Source organism: Accipiter gentilis, chromosome 29, assembly GCF_929443795.1.
Source record: "Accipiter gentilis chromosome 29, bAccGen1.1, whole genome shotgun sequence".
Classification (NCBI taxonomy): Eukaryota; Metazoa; Chordata; class Aves; order Accipitriformes; family Accipitridae; genus Astur; species Astur gentilis.
In genome coordinates this window covers 16113293-16132391 of record NC_064908.1, presented here as the reverse complement: position 1 = coordinate 16132391, position 19099 = coordinate 16113293, and the positions used below count along the sequence as shown (strand labels likewise).

At 39.2% G+C, this 19099-nt stretch overlaps 1 protein-coding gene across 4 annotated transcripts in view; it reads left to right on the top strand.

Moving 5' to 3' along the window:
- The first annotated feature begins 8502 nt into the window (after window positions 1-8502).
- The window catches only part of MED27 (mediator complex subunit 27), a 96036-nt gene continuing 85439 nt past the window's right edge, over window positions 8503-19099 (top strand). For all 4 annotated transcript variants that reach the window (XR_007509921.1, XM_049832041.1, XM_049832043.1 and 1 more), the window contains exons 1-2: window positions 8503-8743; window positions 11476-11620. Coding sequence is in view for 3 of the 4 variants with exons in the window: in XM_049832041.1 (XP_049687998.1) it covers window positions 8538-8743; window positions 11476-11620 (351 nt within the window). In the remaining variant the exon portion in view is untranslated. The remainder of the gene's footprint in view (window positions 8744-11475; window positions 11621-19099) is intronic.

The following is a 19099-nucleotide window of genomic DNA, read 5'->3' as shown; positions in this document are numbered from 1 at the left end:
ACAAGAGTCTGGGATCCAATATTGTACTGTTTGAGAATAAGCAAGTTCTACCTTGCATCTAAATGTTTTGGGTTTGGGGTTTTTTTTTCCTTCAGCTTCACTCTAAACTCAGAAGGTGACCAGAATTAATCCCTGTGTCTTAAGTATAAAAATTGTTCATGGAGCTTTGGAGGCTGGAGTGTTCCAAACCCTCAGGATAATACTTTCTATTCTCAGTGGGCTTCAAAAAGCAGGAGGAACTTTTCCATAATGTGATGGGAATCCTCACGAGAGTACAAGAGAGCATCTTCACCACAGGAGGTCATGGGAGCTTTGCTTTAGGGACCTGACTGGCAGCCCCTACTTTTCACAAAACATCAGTCCCTCCGATAACTGAAGTCTTCATTTGTGTCTAGTGTCTTAAATCCAGTTCTCTGTGACACCTTGTAGACTGAGCTACACAGGGAAATGTTGTTTATATGCTGTTCCTTTTGTCCAGCAGGAAATGCCTTGTGTCCATAAACAAATTATCTTCTAGCAGCTTATCTCACCACTTGTAGGGAAATAATTAAACAGCTTTAGAATGAAAACAAGATTGCATGGCACCACTCTTGTCCACTCTTTTTGCATTTCTTGCTGCAGTTCAGAAGAGATACAGCCAGGTACCTGCAAACAGCTTAGCCCCCCACACACAATCAATAGCAGAAAAGATAAATCTGCTGCAATTGACTACAGGCTGTACTGTCACTTAGTGACGATGAAAAATGATCGCTACTTGAATACACTGCATTTTTATCTTTAAATCTTTCAATAGAAGCAGTGTCAATAACAGAGCACTAAATAATCTCTAGATAGAAGGAAAATCTTTCTTTCTTTCTTTTTTTTTTTAAGAGGGAAGATGGATGACACTTTTTTTGGAGACCTTAAATACTGAAGTATGGAATTAGACCTGCAAATTCCAGGAAGTGATTGTCTGTTTAAACAATCTCTGTCTCATTTTAGGAAAGACTGGCTGGGTTCTTCTTGAAAACACAGCTCAATTCCATATCAGGAATACACCAGGGTAACAGTAAGTGGAATATGCAGAAATAAAATAACTAAGGATTTTTTTCTCATGTTCCTTTGGGGATAATATATCTCTCTGAATTGGATACAGCTGCCAGAGATGGCCTTTCTTTACTTTAAAATATCTCTGACCTTTCCCTGAGCTAACTGGACGCAGTTTACCATATTGGCCCAAGTATAAAGCAAAGTCTTTTTCAGATAATAGCCCTTGGAAAAAATCCAATCTGTTCTGTATCTGTTGACCATGCCATACACGGGTCTGGTCCCTCCCTATCCCATGGACGCTGTTAGCTGGCATGCCAGTGTGGCAGCAGGCCAGCACCTACAATGCATGCTCCTTCATTTTGCTTTTGGGTCTGCTGGTCTTGGTGCAGCAACACCCAAAAGGGGCAGATATTTGCTGGGGATGTTGGTAGCAGTGCAGCCCCACTGTGTGTGCATGTGTTCGTGTTTCTGTTCTAACAAAAGGAAGGCAGTCTTTTACTTGAAGCCAATTTATTTCCACATCATATGGTGCCTCCACTATCTCCAAGTATTGATGTCCCTTTTATCCCATATTATGAGACAGCAAGAAGCACACTAGAATGCCTGTGACAACATCAAACTGATTGACTTTTTTTTTCCCTCATGCAGGACATTTTCCATAGCAATGTCTGTGGGACTAGAAGCTTCTGGGTAAATCCAGTCTGGTGGCAATTTGAGCAATGTCAGCTGTGTCCTGCTAACATGTGGAGTGCTGCAGTGACTCTAGGATGCTCTGCGCAATTTTCGGATGTGTGCCTTCCACACGGAGCCCACTCCAGAGGAAATGCTCTTTTGGTTGCGGACTCTGTGAACTGAGTTTGGTTTAGCTGCCCTACAGATTCCAGAAATAGGGTCTTGAAGCGGGCAGCAGAGCTGTAGAAAGGCTTATTGATTTAAAAGTCCTTTTGTATGTACTCCAAGTTTGGTTCAGATGCTTGCTTGAATAAAGGTCAAGATGAAGTACTGAATTTCTGAAATGTTGAAGTTCTGAATATCCCAGAACTTTGATTTATTCTGCCTGTTTTGTCTGGATTTCTGTTAAAAAGGATGGTTGTCTGTCCTTCTTAATGGATTGATGAACAATACTGAGCGTGAAACAGCTGGAAAGAAAATACTGATCTATGCAGTTGCTAGAACTACTTGACTTGTCTGGAAAACTGCATGTTTTCATGCCCTCATTCAGCCTTAAGCATACTTGACTATATTTGTTTTTGTTGTTGGCGTCTCTCTTTTACAGCTGGAAAAGAAATGAAAGAAAGCATGCAAGAAAAGCTAGAGAGTAAATAATAAGACCTTGTTGTTTCAGGGTGCCTGGTGCTTTAAGGGGCGATCAGCCCAGTTTCATCTGTTAAAAATCCTGCTGAGATTGATTGGTTTATGGAGAGGTGATTATAAAAGCCAGCAAGTAGCTTAATTAGGATGGAGAGTTATGAGAAGTAGCTTGGCTTTTGTAAGAAGTACTGGAGCAAATGACTCTTGGCAAGGGGCTGGTGGAATGGGGAAAGCTAAGCTCAGGAGTTAGGCAGGATAGTTGCTTGGCATGCTGCATTCCTGTTTATAGCTGAAGATTGCCAAAATCACGCCTGAATCTGGTTCATGTCAGGCCTTATTGTCCTGAGATTATACTTTTCTCAAATAATATTTACTAATCAGGAACTTCAGAACTCTTTGAACTTGTCTTAGTGATTGTTACTGTGTCAGGTTTTTTTTAAAGAGCCTGGGGAAAAGCAACCTCTGCTTTTCCAAGCTGCAGGTTAGAGTTTGCTCCTGGCAAGAAGAAATACCATATATCGTACCATGAACTCCATCATATTTACTGTCATAACAGTGGATACACTGCCATCTAAAACTTTCATGCGCCTGTTCAATGAAGAGCAATAGCTAGTGGATGTGCTCAACCATGTATTGAATAACCATCATGTTTCAAGCTTCCCCTTGCCTGCTGCAAAATCCTACCTCTGCAAGAAACTGGTAAGGAGTAAAATTCAAGCATTATATATTCAACAAATTCTGCTGACTGCTGCTAGGCAGTGAGGCTGGAATGATTGTGCCAAATCCTGGTCTTTCATGCTAATGGAAGCGGAATTTTCCCCAGACCAAACCAGTGTCAGAGAGAAAACTCGGAGGACAAGACAGAACATTTGAAAATACAGCCCCGGTATTAAAAAAGGCAAATAGGCTTTAACGAGTTAAATTACAGAATACACGAATATCCCAGAATTATGTAAAAGCCTGATCCTGCAGTCTTCGGATAGGGAAAACAATGAGTTTAACTCACTCTAATACTGCAGAATCATCAACAGTCAAGAAGAAGCAACTGGGTCATTCTGTCTCAGTCACTTGCATATTGCAGAACTACTTGTCTGTTCTTGCTACTATTTCATCCCTGCTAATGTCTTATTTAACCTGCTCAGGATAGTTGTCATTTTGAAAATGTGCAAAATATATTAAATTTTAACTACATAATTTAAAAATAAATGTATTTGTGCATTTTTTTCAAAGTGACTAGGATCTGAATGTATAGAGCAACAGAACACGACTCAAAGCCCAATTTAAAGAAAGTATGTTTTGAGCAGGCATCAACAGATAGACTGAAAAGCAAGGCAAAAGCATAGGTTTTTTTTAGATGTTGAGTGGACTAAATGCAATGTGAATTTATCTGCAAACCATCTGTGATTTCTGGTATTTTTTGATGCCTTCACAACTCTAATTTTAAGCAGTTATGTAGCCTTTAAATAATGATACTTTCTTCCCATTCGGTTTTACATCAGATTCCACACTTGATCACTGAATGTTTAAAGAAAAGAAGCGGCTGAGTATACTTCTCTGCAGATTGCACACATACAGAATAAAACAGCAGCCTTTTATTTTTGCAAGTAAAATTTGACATATTTTGGGACAGAATTCTGCATGCATAAAATAACACCATGAGTTTTGCTGGGTATGGTTTACTTTTGTATTTTGCTTTACACTTCTCATGTAAATTCAGTGCTGGGATAAGGTGTTAAGTTGACATCCCCAGGGACCGAAACTCCAGAAGCAGCACAGCATAGCAGCCGATCTCTTTGAATTATCTTAAAACTGATATCAAGGGTGCCAGTTTCATCAGACAAGAGGGAATCAAAGAGTCATAATCCATCCAGTTCTTAGTGGTTCTGCAGACAAATCTGTTACGTGCTGGATTTTCTGTGTGTGATGTGGACACTTTATCAGCATAAACTGAAACAAAACACTCTGGATAAGGAACTGAATAGTCACCCAAAAATTGTAGTTCCTACAGTTACAGTGACCCCCTAAGGGGACCGGGAGGCCTCCAGGTCTGTTTTCTGCACAACCATAATGTGGGGGAAGATCCTTTCAAATGTGAACCTGGTCGCCTGAGAGTCTGAAACAATACTAAGCCAACTCTATTCATCCCACAGGAAATCTGATGATAAGTACATCATTGTCAGCTCAGTTCATTATTTCACTGTTTCTTCTGGCAGGAGTGTTCAGATAAGATTTTTGCTCACTATTGTTGGATATAGTGGGAGATTCTGATTCAGGGAACAATAGGAAAGAAATAGCACTGAAGATCAAGGCACCCCCACATCTGAAAATGTCTTGCCATTCCAACCCTGTTGAAAAGGAGGCAGGATGCATTCCTTTCTCTTGGCAGAAGCCTCAAACATGAGTCGATAACCCCCCCAGCTTCTCTTCTGTTTCAATAATGCATTGTGTAGTAAACTCTGTGGCTAACTGAAGACTGAAAACCTGAAAGAAATTAATAGGAGTGTAAAAATAGCAACAATATCTTACCAATTGCGCTACTGAGCGTCACAATCATTTGAACCAAAAAAAAAAAAAAAGTCAGTTTATTATATCTATCTGAAGTGCTGTCAAGAATGTAGCGATGAAGTATGAAGAAATGAAGAGGCCCCAGTGATGAATACCAGTCCAGCTTGCCACAGAATAAATATCAGCATTTATCTATCTCAGAGGAAGATAAAGATCGTTTCTTATGATGGCAGTTATTACAAATGTTGAGTCCTGTCCAGACATTTCATGAGAGACTAGCTGCACTTGGTATGAAACCCAATAGTCACCAGTTGTCTCTCCTGACAACAAAATTAATTTCTCTTCAATGAGAATGCATTTCTAATTGGGCACTTTCTTCCCTAACAAATTGTTTACAGTACCTCTGCAAGGATTCTGAAATCATCCCTTTTCTTTGATGTTGCTGATTAATTACAGCCCACTTGGTTCTTAGTAGCTGCAATTTGAGTAATATTGCCATAACATACTTTGCTGTGAAAGGTTCATCTTAATTACAAGCTCCCTAGTCAAGCTTCTGCTTCGGAAGAGAACTGTACTGCTCTTGTCAAGCGGCATGTGATGCCAGGTTGGATTGTTACTTTTTTTCCCCCTTTCTCTCCAAGTGAGTTCAGAGCTTATGTACCTTATGAGACTGACAGCACCCAAAATGAAATTCTGTCTTTAGCCACAGAACAGATCCAAAACTGGCAGTTCACTGCAGTCTTCTCTATTTCATCTCTTAGTCTATCTACATGGCATAGTGCAGCAGTGTGTGGAGATAACTGGGCTAGCTGTAGTATCACTGTGTTAGCACAGTGGTCTGCCAGAGCTAATTAGCAATGCTGGGAGGCAGGGTTTATTAGTCTGGTCAGAACGCTGAACTAACAGAGCAGGCTGCTTCCAGGACTGCGGTTGCTGTTTGCATCTCTCTACATGACACTGCATTGTGCAATGTGGATGTAACCCATATGCTTTAAATGTGATCTTTTTTTTGGAGGGAGATCACTAGATCATTGAACTTCTGGTGGAGAGGATAAAAGATGTCAGTACTGATGCTTGCTCAGATGTGGATATGTGTCTATATTGGACCACCCAAATAATTTTGCAGAAGCCCACTCAGCTGTCAGATAGTAAGATTTTTGGATGTTTTGAACATCAGCTGGATTCTTGCTTTTATGTTTTACTAGTGATTTTAAGGCAAAAATATTTTTATGAGTACCTTGGAGATATCCTGGTGTCACCTATTTTATATCTGTAATGGCCACTTACAAAATATCTATAATGAAGATGAAATTAGCATACTGCCTTGGTTTGGGCAAGCTGCCACTTAGGGAATATTGCTTAAAAGAAAGCAGTGAGCAACTTAAGCAAGGCAGAGCCCTACAAATGAGCACACCAAATTATGCAGTCTTTTCCTTCTAGATGTGACAAAACAGGAGGAGGAGTAATAAGAGGAACAGGAACTCCTGCTCTCTTCTTTAGCCATTATCTTTAGGTGTTGAAGCAGGGTCTGCCTTAACTCCCCACGGAGCCAATGGAGCTCTCGGTGCTCTGAATTGCCAGTTGTCTGTTCAGGAGAGCATGGCTCCTCATTTATGCAAGAAAAAGCAGATCCCTGGAACAAAAAATGTGAATGCCCTCCTTTGAGTTTCTAAGCTGAAGCTATGCTGTGCTCTTTGTTCTTTAGGGGCAAGTTCCAAATGGTTCCTTATACATCTATGGGTTTGTATTCAGGCCACTGTTTTGTCATTACAGTTTAAAAATAGTAAAACAACTGCCAAGCCCTTTTACTGTTCCAGTTAGGATGTAAAATCAGAAATCCTTGCACTTGGTCACCACAATGACAGGGATCTTAGAAACAGTTAAAATAAATGCGATATTGACAGCTGAAAATATATGTTTAAAAATAATAAATCTTATATCAGAGGGGAAGAAATGGAAAAGAATCATCCATTTCCAAGGAATAATGTATAAAATAGGTTACAGACATGTGCAATGTGCACCCAGAGTCTGAACTTTGCAGTGAGAGGAAAAGAGAATAATGCCATGCAGGAATGATCTTTCAGCCTATATTCTCTTAAAATAACACAGTACCTTCTTGACCAATCTATAGTAGTCCAAAGAAAGGTATTTTATGTCTAACATATAACTAATATTATAGATCCAGAAACAGTTTCAGTTGCCAGTCTGGCGGAGATAGTCCTGTCCTTTCTGCCTCTGGCTGCTAGTCTTTGATTCAGTGCTTTTTTACATGAAGAACTATTCCTATCATCTTCTTCATATTTGCCCTACTAGGTGTGCTCAGTCCATTGCTGATTCTTTGAAGTACACCACTACATATTTCACTGTTTATGTAGGCTGAACTACACTGCTTCAGACTATATTGCTTCCAGGTTTGCTTTACTTCTGTGCTCAGATGCAACAGCATTACTAAGCTCAAGAGAAGTAGAACCACAGCCTTTTCATTTTCTCATTCTTCATGCTAAGTAATAGGGTTTCACTATCAATACCTCGCATGTTGTCTGAGAACAGTTAATTGATTGGATGCCATTTTCAGAATCCATCGTATGATAGACAGAAAAGTGTCACTGAGCGGAGGGCAAAGCCTCGCTTCACTTGGCCACTGACACATCTGCTGTTCCTTGTCATATTCATTTCCATTTTACATCTAAAAAAAACCCACCTCTGACTAAAAGATCTGTGTGGATTGTGCTTCATGAATTTAATTAATACCTTTATGAAAGAGGTGGTTATTTAATTTAGAAGTTGAGAAAACAAAAAACCTAGTCCTGTGCTGCAATTTACTCTGTGTGGAGCAACTATTGGCCTGCACAGCGCTTCGTTTGTTTTAGCTCTTTTTATTTTAGCTGCTCTCAAGGGGTGAAAAAAGCTGGCAGTGGCATCAGAAACATGAGCAGCTCCTACAAAATCGAACCGGTACTACTTAGTGCTATGTTAGCACTCTTGAACCTCGCGGTGCTTTGCAAACATTCGATAATGAAGGCCTGGTGCCTGTCCTGTTGATTTCAGCAGTAATCACGACTGACACATGAACACAGGGGCCCAACCTTCAAATCTTCAGTCTGTCCGTGAGCATAAGGCTTATAGAAGTATTCTCACTTGCTTAAAGCCAAGCACAGTTGTTGCAGCAGGATGGGGGCCCTTGCTTCCTATTTTAAACGGTTTTATTTCTGGCTCTATGCCTGGAAAACACCCTACAGCTCCACAGAACATCCCGATGAGGGAATATACCCTAATTGCAAGCAGAGAATGATGCACAGCACAGGAAAACAAAAGAAAAGAGGACATTTGACTGGAAAAAATACGTTTCTGAGGAAGGAGAGATACACGCATGCCAGTGCTCATTTCTTTTGCCCCGGGGCCCCGGGGCCGGGTAGACGTCTCCTCAGCCGCTCTAGTCCCAGGGCGCGTGGGGCAGCCCCGCTTTTGCCGAAGAAATCCCCGAGGTTAGAAAAAGAGAATAAAAGGCTTAAAAGTCACGCCTTCTGAGGGACCCGCCTGAGGGAAGCGCCGCTTCCCGCCCAGCCCCGCTGCTCGCCCCCCGTCCCCCCTCCCCGAGCCCGGACTACATTTCCCAGCCTGCCCCGGGGCCGCCGCGGCCTCGCCGCGCTCCTTACGGCCCGCCGGGGAGAGGCCGGGCCCGGCCGGCCAAGATGGCGGAGGGGGTGTTGAGCCCCGGGGTGAACCTGGAGGCCTTCTCCCAGGCCATCGCGGCCATCCAGGCGCTGCGCTCCAGCGTGACGCGGGTCTTCGACTGCCTGAAGGATGGGATGCGGAACAAGGAGACCCTGGAGGGTCGTGAGAAGGGCTTCGTGGCCGCCTTCCAGGAGAGCCTGCACTCCGTCAGCCGCGACCTGGGGTGAGCACCCGGCCCTGAGGGGGCTTCCCCCCCCCCCCGCGTCGGTGTGCAGCCGGGCCTCCGGCCCCGGCCTTGGCCCTGCGGGGGCGGTGCGGGAGGGAGAGGAGTCCCGGAGGGGGGCCGCCGCCCCCAGGGCCTGTCCCCCTCGGAGGCGCCCGGCGGTGTCGTTTCCACTCCCGGGGAAAGTTTTAGGCAAATCCATGCGAAAACGTTCCAATTTATTCCTTCCAACCTTGTGCATGCTACCCCTTCGTGGTGTTTCATTCCAGAGTCTCCAAAGGGATGAATGCTGCTTATAATAGTTACCTGGTTTTTGTTCTTGTTTTGTTTTTAAAAAGGAGCTGTCGGTGGGATTGCATTGGCAAGGTGAATGCTTTTGGTTGCAGGGACATCTTTCTTTGTTTTCTGAAGTTTTTTTGTTAAAAAAAATTTAAACACTTCATAGGTTCTGACTATTGAGTAACATCCAAGTGGTTCAAGAATGGTCATTTTATTACTAAAACTTGTAAGGCTGGAAAGTTAGTACACTTAAGTAGAGCTGTTTAGTACCAGCAGGTGTGTTTCATGTAAATGGAGACAAACTGTTGAGGCTGATGGTCCGTGTGGATCCTGCCAGAGGACTGCAGGGTTCAGTTCTGGCCTCCTGGGAGCCATCAGCATTGTCCGTGGAGGTGTCCAAGGGCAGGGCAAGCACGTAACCACCCTTTTCCAGCACATTTTCAGGACTCCACAGGTTTAGTGTTCAGGGTCTTGTGTACAAGAATTTGTTTCTTGCTGGCTAATAGACCTTGCTGATTTTTAGTTCTGATCATGGTAATATAACTTATTACCTACTTCTTCCCTTGTGTTGGGGAAGATGGTAGATAATCATTCTTAGGAATGATGTTGTACACAGCTTTATAGACTTCTGTTGTATCCCTTTGGTTTTTATAGTTTTCAAGTTTTCATGGTTCCCTACAGGGAAGCTGTGCCGTTCCTTTGGTTATCCTTCTTGTCTTGCTCGGTAGCTTTCTAAAGAATTATCTGGTATAACCCTGAAATCTTGTTCCCAAACAATAATAGATAGCAATTGGCTCTGACCTATCTTGTCTCATGTGTAGTATTTTACACTTTTCTACTTTGCAGTGTATCATCCAGTGTTTCAGTGCTGTGAAGTTCTTGTGCGACTCTTTTGCAGTCATTCCCTGTCCTTACTACCATACCTGAAGAGTAGCTTCATGATCAAACTTCATCAGTTCCTTTTCCTGTCTCTTCCACAGCATTAGTGGATATGCTTATCAGTGCTTTGGTGACCGTTTCTTTCCTGATTCCTTGCAAGATAACTTTTTAAAATTTTTTGGAGTATATTTAATTTGTCTTAACTGCCCCAAAATATTGTAATTTATATAGCATCTGTTACATATTCTGTTACATATTTGGGAAGCACAGATTCCAAGTAGCAAGGGAATGCTCCAAGGTGTATTGAAGTTAATGTTATCAGTGGACTTTGGCTCACGTCATGAAAGTATTGACTGGGACCCCTGTTCAACAAATCCTTAGTTATTATAGCTATTCACAATTATTTTGTTGTATTTTTTCATCAAGAAATATTAAGCACATTCATGAGTGTTCGCAGCACCAGAGGCTTAGAAAGAATGCAGGCCATGTAAGCTTGAAGAAATGATAACTAATAAAGGAGATTTTTGTGGCAGTAAAGTGTGGAAGTCTCTTTAACTGTCAGTTCCCTGATAGTTGGTGTTTATTTTCATAACCTTCATTAAATGCAAATTGAGATATTTGGAATTTTTCTTTACAGAGATTTTCAGAAGTCACCCTTTGAAGGGTCTGAATCCTGCTTTTAATGTAGTGGAAGTTCTGAAGTTCAGAGTAGGATGTAACATTCAGAAATCAAAAGGAAAGGCACCTGATTAGTCATGTCACTTGAAAAACTGCATTTTATATCTGTGCAACGTAGCCAGTCTTTCTTCTACAGTTGATTAATGCAAGTTTTAAAAATTGCTTAACTTTTGTTATTATTAAATGTAGTGTTTGACAAATGAGATATGAAGCAATAATACATCATTTCACAGTGAGATTTTTTTTTTAATGGAAAAATGGTGCTTATTGTGCTTTAGTTGAGTATTTTATGCATGTCTACAAATTGCTCATGGTAATCAGAAGATGCTTCCTTGCCCTGAGAACTTGGAATGCGTATACTTGCTTAGAGTAATCACAAACTCTGCAGGACCATCTCCAGGAGTAGGACTGATGCCAGTTTTTCTGTATATTTATATGAGGACAATGTTAACTTCTAGTTCTTTAATGAAACGATGAGGCATCTGCCTGCTTGTTGGTAAAAAAAAATAATACTTCTAATATTGCAGGCAATGCTAAAGTCAGAATGTTGTAGTTTCTGAGGGTATGCATTGCTCAGAAGATGCCCTGGGTTCTGGAAGTGCTTGTGAACAGGACCTGCAATAGTTTGACTCTTTCCAGGTTGTCTTACAAAGACTCTTGACTTGTACTTTCTCTTTTAAGAAGCACTGAGCTTAATGACTAACAGACCATTTTAAACTGTTTGGGTAATGAGAGCGATTATGTTTTTTATCGATTTGGGGAGGTATTTAAAACTCACTTAGATATTAAAATAGAGCTCATGCATGATTGCTGTCCCTGCAGGAGGATTGTACATCTCTGATATCTGTATCTGCCCATCTGACTTCAAAAAAAAATGCCATTTTGTTTTCTTTCAGTGAACTGGAGCGTCTGAGCAACCTAGTTGGTAAACCATCTGAGAACCACCCCCTGCACAATAGTGGACTGTTGAGCCTAGATCCTGTGCAGGACAAAACACCTCTTTACAGCCAACTTCTTCAAGCCTACAAATGGTCAAATAAGGTAACAGAATACATCTATGTAATTGAGTTGTGTATTCCTACAGAATGATTGATTTGTGATACAGTAGATTTCTGAGTGTTTGAGACACTCAAAATTGCTGAGTTTTTATGAAATTGAGGATCATAATATGTACCTCACTGTATTTTCAAGGGTGAAAGTGGTGTTTTAATTGAGAGGAGACTTTTCTGTGATACTGAGGTGCACCCTTGTTTTTCAAAGGGGGTGTTAACTCCCAAGCAGAACAATACTTTCCATGTTAGCTGTTTAGCATCTTATGTAGATATAAAATAAAAGTGTATTGTGTCCTTGCATGTGGCAGTAAACACTGTGGTAGAGGGCAGTGGGATATTAGAGCAGAGAACCAACACCTTATGTCACCTCCAAACCTATTTCTAGGAGAGAAACATACAGGGAAGTTGTCAATCATCAGAAATCTTGATACTTTATCATACCATTTTCTGCTGCTAAAAAACATTTGCACCTGGTCTCAGAAGTAACTTTGTATTCAACAGCTTTGGCATACCTAGTGTTTTCAGACTGTATATATTGCATTGAAAGTTAGGTAATGTAAAAAAAAAAGGGGGGGGGGGGCAGATAATGCAGTTTTTTACATTTTAAAAAAAATGTTTTTGTTGAAAGAAACTTCTTTCTCATGAGCATAATTCAGTTCTATAAACCTGTGTGTTGAAATATATCTAGAGACAGAAATTGTATAGGTATGTTTCCTTCTCTGCTCTGAACATAGTCTACTTTCCTCCTTTCCTCACATCCGATTTTCTTAAATAAGTAAACTTTGCATTATTGCAATTATTACTGGTCTCTGTCAGAGCACCATTATGTTTCAGGTTGCCAGTTCACATCCTGTATTTTTTGAGCATGCTTATTACTTTTTATAGAAATACTTAATAAGTATTTAAAAGCTTTCTTAAAATTATGTTTGAAATACTAGTGAGCTGTTACAAAATGTAAAAGATGGATTAATTTCTGTTATGGTAATTATTACTAATGAGAGATTCCAAAGTTGTAGCTTTTAGCAACCTTATACAAGACAGCAGGAGTAAGCAGGAATAATAAATCTGAAAATATTTAGGGCATTAAAAGAAACTATTCCACTTTAAATTATTTATTACGATACATGAGCAAGGAAGACTTTCAGACTACACAAATACTTTGTAGGCAAATTCTTGTTACACATTGAGCCAACCAATCTAACATTATTCGGATTTGCAATAGAATACTACAATAATGTTTGTATGAATACTGCAATAATGTTTGTATGGTCTCTTTTCAGAATACAAATATGTGTTAACATCTTCTAAAATCAGTAGAATTCAGCATTGATAGAACTTTGGTATGGTTGGAAAATGGGGGACAGGAAGGGTTTTTAAGTAGATTTATTAATTGAGAATATGTTTCATGTTTGCTTGTATTTCTTGCTGTTAGGAGCAGATTATTGGCATTGAAGAAAAATAATTCATTTGCTACTTTCAGAAAAAAATAAAACCATCTAACGTATATATAAAAACTTCTAAACTTCTAATGCAGTTAAGTCGTCAGTGATTTAACTACTTTTTTAGGTCATTATCGGAGTAAACTCAGTTGATAATGAAATAGCTTTGACATAGTTGTTCTAATGGAGTTTTTTACTAACTGAGAGGGTTACGGAGCTTTGAAGAGCAGTTTTTTGTAATGTTGGATTCTGATTTCAGAAAGGAGGTTTTATTATCCTGTGTACTCATATACACAGTTAAGTGTTCCAGGAGAAAACCAGTCTTTTTTTTTCTTTTATGTCTGTTATCTTTCACTTTTGTTTTACAGCTAAAATGAAAGATACTGTTTTAAGTTGTATTTAAATAGCTACTTTCTACCTAATGGTTCTTCTGAACTTTACTAACATCCTTTCTAGGGTTTGCAATAACCAGCAGGCATGGATAGGTTGCCCCTGTTTCTAACAGCAAGTGTGTTGCCTGTGCAAGGGTATTAGCTGCTGGATTTACCATTAGCAGCAAAGAACCTATTGATGCTTTTGTATGTTGCTGTTTAATTCTTCATTGCTAAATAAACTTCTTGAATAAGTGTTATTTCATTACATCTTTTGGCTGCCTTCTGTTCTTATGTGTCTGGTGCTTTCTATTGCTTCAAAGGGAGGATTGAGATGTGGTGATATGTCAATACACTTCATGTCTGTCTGCATTGAATTTTTAATTTGTGACCCCTTTGTGGCCAGCTTGCTTGTATTTTTAATGAGCTGAGATAAGGGCATTTTCCTCACTCTTCGGTTGTTCATGCATTGCTGATGGCATGAATAGCCACATGGCTGCCAGGGGAGGATAGATGGAGTAGAGTTTTGGGGCTATGCTGCAATTCCAAAAGGACATTCATGAAATATAGGGAAAATGATTACACAGACTTAGTGTTGCATGTTTCAATGCATTCTCTTTATTTTTAAAACATGGGGAGGCTGGTAGCAGTAGCTTGTAGGACAGTAATAAGTAAGGTCGGTAATAATAACTGAACTGTCTCATGAGAAGCAAATTATTGTTTGGTATATCAAAGCACTATACATAGTACTATATATTTAAGAAAAAAAAAGCTTTGCTGCATTATTTTTTTTATCTAAAATTGAAAGAACAATCAGAGGCCCGAAATGGTAATTCTTAAAAACCAAAACCAAAAACCCAAACGGCAAAAACCCAAACCAAAAAACGCCCAGCATTTCACAAGTTGTCCTATATAGTAGTTGGTTTAAAAGCTGAGATTTTTAGTTGGTCCACTTATATCAGTATTTCTGCTTTGGAAACAATAGCCTTGGCCAGTTTTTGGAGAATATAGTGACAGTAACATTCCAAATACCATAAACCATGTGAAGCTCTTTAAAGCATAGTACTACCAAATTTGTTTTTGACTATGTGAATGTACCTAAAACTTAAGCAGTCTTGTAAGGAGCTGGATGATATCTACCTATGTGACAACTTTTTCTGGCAAAATTGGTTGCACAAGTAATAGCTTGTTTAGTTTTGTTTTCTTAAATTTCAGCTGAGGCTGTGTTAATCATTGCTCCTTGTGGTTTGTGAGATAGTGGATGTTAGAACAGTTATTTCTTTACATTTGCTGCTTTGTTTTGATGCTGGGTCAAGTAAATGCCCACTTTTGATCTAGTCTTGGGTGCATGGACAAGTTTTTGGGTTAAGTAGCAGTGCTGGGTGCGAAGTGTAGTGAAGATCATACAGACATAAATAGAAAATTCTCTGTTTAAGATGTGAATGTTAACATAGGAGACTAGACTTACCTGACACTTTTCAACTTGTTTCATTTACCACAATTAATACTTGTAGCTGTGGCTGGATATGTATTGTGAGAAGACCACTTTTCGGTGCAGATTTACTGACCTAACTCTTTGGCTTAGTGCGGTGGAGACGGATTGCATTTAATTGTGATTTCAGAGATATTTGCCCTGAACCATATTTTACTGCTCCTGTGAGTCACAACACTAGTTTCTCTGTTTCTGAGTATCTTAAGTTTGCCTGCTTCAGGGGTACAGAAAAGTACAGTGGGAAAAATTAAAATTTTCCTTACAGAAGTGTGTTATCTTGTCAGTGCTTGTTATTTATTAGCACCTGCTATCCTGATATTTACTTACTGTCGTTTACCCAATAGTTTTGCAGATGGTAAAGTTGTCTGTAAAATGGAAGCAGCTGTTTTGGAACACAACAGCTTGTCAAATGCATTAATTACATACAGATGCAGCTGTAAAGGAACTTCACTTTTCCAGGTGTTTAACAGAGCTCACAAAAAACCCCCAGGAAGTTTAAGTTGATCTTACTGCAAGCAAGAGCTAAATGGTTTTTCTTCTTTGCTTTAGCGTCTTTTGTGTTTCAGTAGAAATCATACAAGGAAATGACTTCACTGACTGTGGAGTCTATGGAGGCATGTAGTAGCCATGGAACAGTATTTAGGTCTTACTTGATAATTTTATTTTTCCCCTCCTCTTCAGCTTTATTTAAGAAAAGAGGTTTTCTTCATTACAGTTGAAGTGCTGTTTCCCAGAAGGATCCATATGTGCTCTGTAATGTAATACTGAAGATATAATATTAGATAAGATAAAAATGAGCTATCATTCTGTATGGGTAATGCAGTTAAAGTATTATTGGTAAGTTATGAAGTTTGTAGAAATCAGTAGGGTTTTTTTTCATGTGGACTGTCTCTGTTTAGTAATTGTAGTTGAATTCTGGTTTTAGTAGTTATGTACATATCTTGGCTGTTGAGAATTTTTTTGTAGTCAGATTGTTGTGTCTGAGCAGCTGAAATCTAAGATGCCAGTAGTAGTCAGAAGGATTTCTGTTTTGTATGCGTGTGGTCTGATACTACTTGGAACAGTCAGGACTGGATCTGCAGGGTGCTGCTGTCTTAAGTCTCATTACCAGGTGCTTGCTTCTTGCATTATATTGGAATTCAAGGGAAACTACCACAGGGGAGAATGCATCAGCTATAAGTTTAGATGAAAGGAATTTTTAAAAGTCACTTACTAGACTGAAATACCAATTAAGTTTCCATTTTTTTTTAAAAAAAGAGATGTGACCTCATATTTGTGACAGAGCACTGGAAGAACTCACTTCTGTTGCTCTTCAGGATACTTCTACAAGTGCCCTTATGTTGGCCTTCCTTGTTCTGGGTGCTTCTTGGTTTCTGCAGTAGATGAGACCATAATGTCAGGAATAAAAGCATCATTTACTAAGCAACTGCATGTTTCTTGATATTTGTTCTCAATACTGGGCGACAAAAGGGGTTGGGGGGGGGAATAACTTGATGTGATTAAACTGATATTATACGCTTAGCCGTATATAAAATGTTTAATAAAGCTTCTGATGGTGTGGTTGCCTGATGCTGGCAGTCAGAGTAGATGCAGGTTTTTGGAATCCAGGAGTTTGAACTCATTTTTTGAGTGGTATAAACTTTTGTTTTCCATCTGCTGCTTTAGTGAGGTTATTTATTGCCTGTAGCGTGTATTTGTTCATCCTCTTTGCCCTTGGCAAAGCATTTGTATACCCTTATTCTGTGCACGCCCGAGGCAGTGTCTGTTAAGGTGTTTCCATTGACTCCAGTGGAACAGAAAATACACAGCTTATTATATGTCCACTGAGCAAGGCAAATGCTTTTATAGGGCAGATTTCCCCTCTCTTAATGGGGTGCTGTCAAGTAGTTCGTGCCCAACATTTGAGCTTTAATCAGTGGTAGAGATTTTTTGCTTATTTGCTTTTGTTTTTATTTGAAGTGTATATGCAAAATGGATCAACTAGCAAACCAACGCTATAGAATTACTCTTTCTACCAGACTTAAGAAACATTGAGTTTGTTGGATAGCAGCAAACTAAGTCTTCCTTGAGTTGCTGAGTGATTGCAGTATTAGGAGAGTTTACCTGCCCAAGTGAAAATTCTGTCTGTTATAAATTGTCTTTTCCCCCCACTGCTGCCCTTTGCAGTAAAGAGTTTATTTTCAGACCTTCAAATAATATTAACAGCAGTAGAAGTGGGGGAAATTTAGAACAATTCTAGTCTTGAACAGGTGATGTTATTTAAATTTTTTTCCTTAATTTTAACTTTAGTGAAGTGCAGTGTTGTATGCTTGACTGTTTTCAGAGCTGCATTTGTCCGTTTGCTTTACTCCAATTCCAATGCTTCTGTAGTTTGAACCTATGTGTGTTAGGTGTATGTGACTGGCGGTGGCATTGTTTTATCATCATGAGATGGTACTTGAAAAACAGGATAACCGTGTGTTTGGGAAGGCTGTTATCTACGACTTCAAGTAGAAAGCAAAAAATCAGATTTTTTGACTTTGTGACTCTCTGGGTAAGTAGGATTTAGATCAAATTATTTAATTTACTCATCTGTGAAAAGAAGATTATGGCAACTTGCATAAAGTTTACAGTATCAGTGTATTGTAAATATTCCAAGTTAACAAAGCTGGACAGGAGTTGTCAAATTTATCTAAAAGTAATATGCTGGCAAGTACAAAATGACAAAAAATTACTGTTGATCTACATGGAAATACACTAAAACATATTTGGATTTAAATTTGTTACTTCATAGCTTCCTCTTGTTTTTACATAAATTTAAAAATCGAACTGTTGAGATTACCATTAATGAGTTAAAATGATTTTCTGTCACATGACAGAAGAGAAAAGGAATATATAGTTTTTGTTTATTAAATTATTTTGATGTGTTCCCTGATAAATTATTTGTATAAATTGTGTTTGTTGTAGGTCTGAAAAAAAAGAAATCAATAGAGCCTGTAGAGAAAGTCCAGACTTGTTATGACTGCCCTTGGTAGCTTAGTATTGATTAGACACAAATATTGAGTTTAATGACAATAAATGACATTAAATGTTAACCATAATAGTAGAGGAACACTGTTGAAGTAATTTTTTTTTTGTTCAACTTGATTGTAAAATGAAGCGTTCATTCCAAGGAAGATTAATTTTAAATTTTGGATGTGCTCAAACATTTTGAATTTAATGTAGTTTTACAGTAGCATAGACAATGTAACTGAATTATTATGTTGGCAGCTTTTTGGAAGTTCAGGCAGATGGCCAAGATTTTGTCCTTTCAGGACTTTTTTCTACAAAAATGCGGTGTTATAATGTTATGACATACTGTTGCATGGAAAACCAGCTTATTCTGCTGAGATTTCATCCACCCCAATTGGGAAACATTTTCTTTTCAAGTGTACTGTAATATCAGTGACAGACATGTGGCATTGAGGAAAACTGTATCATGGTAACTGGATCATCTGCTTGCCCAGTGCTTTTAGAGGTTGCTTTTGAAGATCATGTGCTTGCTGGGCTAAGTGTGGGAAGGTTAGTGGTGCAGTTTGAGATACTGGTATTCTCAGTGAGCAGGAGCTCTAAAGAAGTTACTTAAAGAAAAGATGCAAAGTGACAAAAATCCCTTCGTTTGCTCACAGAAAGGAACAAATGAAGAAATAAAATACTATTTGAATTGAAGCATAGTGATGAGTCTCTACAAGGATATCTCTGTTGCACTCTGAAGAGCACATTTTAATCTGCTTTGTAAGAGCAGAATCAGTGCTTCATAGAGGGAGCCGGAGTGGAAAGGCTCTTAGGGATTACTGGCTGTGGGCTTCTTTTCTGTGCAGATAAGCCATGGGAGTTTATATTCCTGTCACTGGAGAAATGAATGATACACGAACTGGTGTTTTCTTGTACACGGGGCACAAAATAGGAGCTGGGCCACTTGGATTCTATTCTTGCTTTTCTTATTAATTTTTGTTGTAACCTTGAACAGGATGCATGATTTTTTTTCTGTGCCTCATTTTTCTTATGGATAAAATAGGATAATAATACTTAACCTACTTCTGCGGAGAGTTTCTAGTCTAAATGTGTCTCAAGTGCATTGGGTTCTTTGGACAGAAATGCTTTGTAGATGCCAAATATTATAGAGCTAGTGACTAATGTTGTTTGCG